The sequence below is a fragment of the Arachis stenosperma genome, chromosome 9, assembly GCF_014773155.1.
Source record: "Arachis stenosperma cultivar V10309 chromosome 9, arast.V10309.gnm1.PFL2, whole genome shotgun sequence".
In the NCBI taxonomy this organism is placed as follows: domain Eukaryota; kingdom Viridiplantae; phylum Streptophyta; class Magnoliopsida; order Fabales; family Fabaceae; genus Arachis; species Arachis stenosperma.
In genome coordinates, this window is record NC_080385.1 from 132,823,637 (window position 1) to 132,831,033 (window position 7,397).

A 7,397-nucleotide genomic window follows, 5' to 3' on the forward strand; every position below is an offset into this window, starting at 1 on the left:
GCAAATTTTAAGTTTTGATTAGAAGTGTAAAATATAAATTTTTTGTTATAATTGATTATAAATAAACTCGTTTAGGGATACGAAGTAAAGACGGCCAACAACAAAGGAAATTAAAAATAATCATTCATCGCTAGACGGCAAGATGGATATAATACCTATAGGAAAAGTCTAGAAGGCCAGCAGATTTATTAAAATTTGGCCAGCACTTAGCCAGCAAAAGAAAAATGAGTGATTCTTTAACATTAGATGAAATTTCACACCATTAAATACACTATCGATGACTAATTGATGACTACAACTCACAAAATCTGCTGACCCCTAACACTCCTCATATCTATATATACCACCTTGTAAGGAAGACAATAATTTCGATACTTTCTACTTCATATATAATTGAAACTGTAATTGAATGAGTCATGGCACATTGCCACATTGGTAACTATTAAAACTTCATCTTTTTCGTTAAGGACACTAGCAATCTTTTCCCTGTTGATGTTTTCAATGGAAATAGAAAAGAATTTTTGTTCCATATAACTAGTGCAAGTTAAGGGAATGATTACATATCTCGCGCATGTGACAATTAAATTATTGTTAGCACATCAAGAAACATTCTTTGCAGCTCAAACATGGTGTTTGGCCGTCGACCCAAATGGAATGCTCAGTTATGCGGCTGTGGAGGAAGCTGTAAAACATGTAAGGTTTATATCTATATAGGTTTAGTTTGATAAATTTTTTTAAAGAATAGTTTGTGCTTTTCAAAAATATAAAATTTTTGTTTTGTGTTTTGTAAATTAAAAACTTATATGTCTATATTTGCAGTTTTTAAAAGTTAGGAGTATTTTAAAAGTATCTAAGAAGAGATTTTTAAAATTTTTTTGTTTTTATTTAAAATAAAAAAATTTAATATAACTTTATATAATAATAAATATTTAAAATTATTCTTATTAATTATTAGCACAAAAAAATAACTTTTTATTATATATATGTTTATTATGATTCTTTTTACTTTTAAAAGTTATTTTATTAAATACAATTATATAGTATATGTATTTATTGAAAATCATTTTTAGTTTGATTTTACCAAATATAAGTATCGTAACTTTTTAAAATAAACTGACTTTTTAAAAATAATTTTTATAAACTATTTTTAAAAAGTAAAAATTTTACTAAACTAAAATATAGTATAACTAAAAAATAGTTATTAACTACTAGCTATATATTATTTTTCTTCTTAAAGGAAAAATAGATCAATAATGTTTGTGCCAAGATTCATTAATAGAATAACTATTAGAGATAGTAATACGTAGTCTAGTTAAAGTAAATTGTTAAAAATTAGTTATATGTTATTTGTCTTTCATTTCTTATATTAAGGCTTTTAAAATGGTTCAAGAAAGGATAAATGTGGATCGGATTGGATTCCATATCCGTAATTTTTAGTTTTGATCTGATCCAATCCAATTCGCACATTTGCGAATCGGATCGAATATCGGATATATTCGTAAAACATAAAAATATTTTTAAAAGTTTATTTTTTTATCAATAAAATTTATTTTTCTATTCTTTTAAATATGTTTATTTTTAAAATAATATTAAACATACTTTTCTTAAATAATAAATTAAAATAATACAATATATATGATAATTATTAGTTAAAATAATTTACTTATTTATTTTTTTATTTTTGTGCATATGCGGATATGCTGATCGGATATGCGGATACCAACACAAGATCCACAATCCGATCCGATTAGTGTGCGGATGGGATCCGATCCGATCCGATAGCCTTGCGGATCGGATCCATATCCGTAATTTTTGGATCGAAATCAGATAAACATCGCGGATATGCGAATCGGATCCATCCTTAGGTTCGAGCATGTGAAATCCACTTGTGTAACTATTTTAAATGGAGCGAGTCTTTTATTTTCCAATTCTCCTAGAGAGCCAAGAAAGGGTCTAGTCAACTCCTACTAATTTCTATTGGGCTGGATTCTAAAATCCACCACAAAAAAAATCATCCCCCCACTATCTCCATTTATTCTAATTACATTTCATTTATCTCAATTCACCCTAATTGCAGTACCACCGCTGTTCCTCACCTCTCTATCTCTATCTCGTCGCTCAAACTCCAGCAAACGACGACGCATCGTAGACCTTTTCTTCACACCGTCAACGCTGTCCTCAACAACGCCGCTACGTGTCATCATCTTTGTCTCCCAACTAGACGATGTCACCACCGTATTCGAGGACGTCGTCGTGGTCAACAATGCTTATCATCGACTTGGGTCAACCTCGCCAATGCAGATTTGTCGTCTTTCTAAGCTTGCGACATGTGAACACCCACCTCCAAATTGCGCCTTCTTCGCGCCGCTACCGTGCTCCTCGAAAACAGCGCCCCGTTTGTCCCGAACTCTCCTCTGTGTCGCGCATTCCGGACGTCAACAACCGCGAGAAGAATCTTCAGTAGTCCCTCGCGGTGCCGCGCCTAACCACGCCCTCCATCGGCTCTAAGTCGGGCCCTCTGTCCGTTGTAACACCTCTTCTTGCCGTTTCTTTTGACTTTTTGCTTGAATTTCTCAACTACTTGAATTGGGTTTTGGGATGTTCTTTTGCTGAGAAAATAGTTATTTCTTCGCATAGGGTTTCAAATGTTTCTTCCTATGTTAACGTTTTTTCCACAATCGCTCATCGACGACTATTTGTTAGTTAACGGTTGTTTTCTTCTAAACTTTTCAGATGTTCCTTTGACACGGTTTGAGATGTTTCTTTCAATATTTATTAGATAAATTGTTTGTGACTTGTGTTAGTGAACTAAGAGCAATTTATTCAATAAAATCAATGAATGAATGGAATATGTTAAATTGGGGACTATTGCTATCTTTGTTAGTTTTGACATTGGGTGCTTCAAAAAATAATTACAAAAAAACCTCTTTATTATATTCTCAAATAACATCAATTTCACTACAGAAACATCTAATCAATTAGAAAAAAATAATATCCACTTAACATTTACATAAGACTAACCAAATACAACAGATTTGCATGAAAAAAAGACAAAATCATTAATAAGATGAAACACTCAATACGTGGAAGGAGATAGCACGATATCGAAGACGTGAATCACATTCTTCATGCGTGGTTAATACTAAATCTTAATTTTTAATATAATTATTAATGATAATTATTTAAATTATAATTTACTAAAATAAATTAAAATTAATATAATTAATTGAATTGTTCAAGCTGGTTGGTTAAGGAGTTCGTTCCTGTATTTTTTTTTTATTTTAAAAATAGATATGTGAAAATAAGGCATTCAAGAGTTGATTGTGAAAATAATTTTATAAATTAACTAAGCTATTTTATAATTCAAGACTTCATGTTTCAATGGATGTCCATAACTAAGCTAATTAAATAATTTTATAAATTAACACTAAGTAATAATAATGCAGGTTTCATAACGTGCTGTCTCCCATGCGTCACCTTTGGACAAATTGCCGAAATTGTAGATGAAGGAAGGAGTTGTAAGTAATTTAAATATATTTAAACAAAATGGTATCATTTGATTAGAGTATTTAATTTCTACTGAAATAATAATTTTGTATGATTGTGTGGTTTTGATGGATTATAATAGCATGCTGTGCACAAGGATGTGTGTATGGGCTACTTATGACGGTTTCGTGTCACTGGCTCTATTCATGTATTTATAGAGAGAAATTAAGAAAAAAGTTTGATTTACCAGCTGAGCCCTGCTGTGATTGTTGTGTTCATTTCTGCTGTGATCCATGTGCCTTGTGCCAAGAACACCAAGAGCTTAAAGAAAGAGGCTATGACCCTTCCAAAGGTATCTATATATATTTTAGGGTTATGGTTATGTTAGATAATCAATGATTTTTTGAATAATATGAACAATCACCAATCAAATAAAAATATATTACACCTCTAAATTATTTATCTAAATCTTAATATTAGAATAACCATCTATACACCTAATGAAATGAACATCTTATATATCTATTATTCACATTGTTTATTATTTTCATTGTTTATCTATACTTTTTTTATATTTTATTACAACTGAAAGCTTCTGAAAACAGAAAGAAAAGGTTTTTTCTTTTTAAAACAACGGAAAATAAAGAATGAAAGAGGCCGTACCATAATTAATTCTTCTAAAAAAAATAAAACGTAATGAATAAGTCTTTGTTATTCACATCTAGACTCAAATTTATAAATACGATAACAACGAAATTTTAAAAAATAAATACTTAATTTAGTCTTTTTTATTTAAACGGAGGACAATGTGATTTTTTGCAGGAAAAAATAAAAAAGATAATACAATTCTTGATTTATTATTTTAAAATAACATGATGCATTTGCTGCTTCTTCTTCTTGCAATATCATTTTCGAGAATGGTTCTTGTCTATTAAACTGCCACTGATAAAGATTTTTTTTTTTAAAACATAAACTGAATAACAGTTTTTCGAAATTCAAAAGCTTCCACATATTACAAATATAAACTGTCACTATATTTCTTTCTTTTAGTATTTGATGGACTTTTCAACGGTAAACTATATTATCTCAGAATAATAAAATTAAGGGTCATATATATTATCTCTTTTTTTTTTTAAGATCGTGTCATTCTTTATGCGAATAGATCAGAGCGGCCAAAGTGAATGTAAGTAATTAAAATGCAGTAATTGATCCAACAATTTAACAACGAAGTTTTTGCATATTCTATTCAGCTTAAAATCTTGTATTCAACTTCCATATCATACCTTTTCTCTTGTTAGTTTAACATGCTTGATGGGAAAAAAAAAAGTCGTCTAGTATGAGTATTAGAGGAATAAAAAAAGGAAAACAGAATTTATTATTTTTAGCTAACAGTTAACAATTAATATTTAAATATGTGAATTAAAAATATATTATTAAATTATTAAAATAAAAAATTAAATTAATGACAAAAAATATAGTCAAAAACAATAAATTTTACTGATTTTTAAATATTTTTCATATTTTTATTTTAGTGCTTTATTTAGTACGATTCAAAAGTTTCTAAACATTTCTTCTTAGATTTGTAATACTTTTAAGGTGTTCTTTCTCTATATAGTTAATTAGTTATACGTTGTTAAAAAAACATTTCTACTAATTTTTCCTTGTCTGGAAATGAAAGTTTTTACAAATAATCAACTTTATTATTATTTATTTCTTGATCTCCTTATTACAATTAAAATTATCAAAGTTAACTAACTGTACGTACAAAATTTCTTGTATGCAGGTTGGGGTGCAACTCGTCCACCGATAATTCAATCCATGTTTAAATAATGATCCATCACCTCCTGCTTATCAAATTATGTAGAGACGATGCAATCAAACTTAATCATGTTCACATTAATTAATATAAAGTAAAGACGCACATCCTGTAATAATACTAACAATAATGATGATTATTAGCATCCTGCTTAATTTAAATAATGCTTCCCTTCTACCAGGATGGTTATTATGTTTGTACTCCGGTTGTTTAGATGGCCTTCTTCGATTTGTCTTGTTTTGCTTAATTTTATTTATATAACTTTTTTATATTTTAATTTTTTATTTTACTTTCTTATCACTCAACTTATCATATTATATTCCTAATTATTAAAATGTAATATATTATATATTAATGAGACATTTTATAATTTAATTTTTATATATATTATTGCATTAAAGGCTAATTAGAATAATATACTTTGAACGTCATTAATGTTAATTAATTTTTTTTGTAGCCGCTAATTTATTTTTTTCTTATTGTTTCACTACATCTATTGATCTATATAATATTATAGAGATTGGAGTAATTTAAATTTTAATTGTCATTAATTTTAATTAATTTTTTATAATCACTAATTTATTGTCTCACTTACGTAATGTTTGTTTCATATTTTTCAAAGTGGAATAATAATTTATTCTGATTTTTTTAACACAAATATTTTTAAATTTTATCATAATTGAATTTAAAAAAATATCAAATACTTAAATTAATTTATTCAATTGATAATTTTACTTATAATATCCATAAATTCATATAGATAATATCCATAATTTTATATTAATAATATCTATAATTTCATATACTCATAACATTTATAATTTCATACATATAATGTCTATAATTAATAAATTTTTACAATTAATATTACCAAATTTTAAACTATGTATTTTATTGTATTTTTCAAATTATTATTTCATATGTATACTAATCGGTCATAATTTTAATTATTTTAGTTTTTTAGTTAATATTCATATGTATGCTTATTTATTGATTTTAATATAATAAGTTAATCATTACTTTTAAAATTTTATTTCTTAATTTTTGTTTATATTTCATTTTCATTTTTTTAGTTTTTAATAATCTATATGTAAAATATGAATTGTATAGTAGAAGTTGTTAAAATTTTTTAATCTAATGTCCATAATTTTATATGTATAACATCTATAAATTTAAACACATAATATCTATAATTAATAAAAAAGTGTTAATTTATTATTTATTATTTTATTTTATAGGTTAAAAACTAATAATTTTAGAAATTTTTAATAAATAGAGACTAATCAAATATAAGATGTTTTTATTTTTATAAAATATATTGAGGTGATTTGAGATTTTTTTTAAGATTAAAAATATCAAAATTTAAAATTTTTATGCAAAAAAAAATTTATAAAATTATGAATGTAATAATAATGAAAAAATATTTTTTAAAATTTAATTTATATTAAATTTAAAATTGACTTTTAGTATAATCAGCGGAAAGAAAATAATTATAAAAAAAATTAATTGTGTCAATTAAATTCAAAAAATAATTTATACTCTCTTATAAATATAAATATTATTAATTATATATTTTTATTTATTATCTATAATATTTTAATTATTACTCATATAATTTAGTCCGTTCACGAGAACTAATTGTTATGAATGCTTAAGTTCTAGTAACTACCTTTAGCTAAGTCAGTTAAAATGCAACCAGTTTCGTTTCAAGTTAATATAGTAAGCTTGAGATAATTGGTTAGCCTATTAGTTGCTGAACTGAGATCCGTTAGTGGTTAGAAAACTCTAGAAACTCTTGACTATAAGTAGCAATACCAACTGCTACAATAACCACTTTTGGTTCACAATACAATTCACAGATTCGTTCCTTTTTGTAAAACCCGGTTAATTAACGGCTAATTAACCCATAAATGAGAATTTATTCTAGAAAGCCTAAAATGTGATTTTTATGGCTTAATGTGATAGAGGAGATTGAGACGAGAATTTCGGTACCAATTTTATGGAATTCGGACTAAGATTAGACCGAACGGTCCAAACCGGACCAACTGGACCCAAAGTGGGCCCTTGGCCCAACATAACTAAATCAAAACCCTAG

At 26.6% G+C, this 7,397-nt stretch overlaps 1 protein-coding gene across 1 annotated transcript; it reads left to right on the forward strand.

Moving 5' to 3' along the window:
• The first annotated feature begins 575 nt into the window (after window positions 1-575).
• On the forward strand, window positions 576-5,581 carry LOC130947273 (cell number regulator 7-like). The gene is made up of 4 exons (XM_057875932.1): window positions 576-693; window positions 3,447-3,518; window positions 3,629-3,838; window positions 5,270-5,581. Exons 1-4 carry the CDS (start codon window positions 627-629, stop codon window positions 5,314-5,316), a joined length of 396 nt encoding a protein of 131 aa, XP_057731915.1. The 5' UTR covers window positions 576-626; the 3' UTR covers window positions 5,317-5,581.
• The last annotated feature ends 1,816 nt before the right edge of the window (window positions 5,582-7,397 follow it).

Bases quoted from the DNA above. Each gene is read 5' to 3' on its own strand.
- LOC130947273 (XM_057875932.1), top strand. From the start codon at position 627: ATGGTGTTTGGCCGTCGACCCAAATGGAATGCTCAGTTATGCGGCTGT. The intron at 694-3,446 runs GTAAGGTTTATA...ATAATAATGCAG, and splicing joins TGGAGGAAGCTGTAAAACAT to GTTTCATAACGTGCTGTCTC. The intron at 3,519-3,628 runs GTAAGTAATTTA...GGATTATAATAG, and splicing joins TGTAGATGAAGGAAGGAGTT to CATGCTGTGCACAAGGATGT.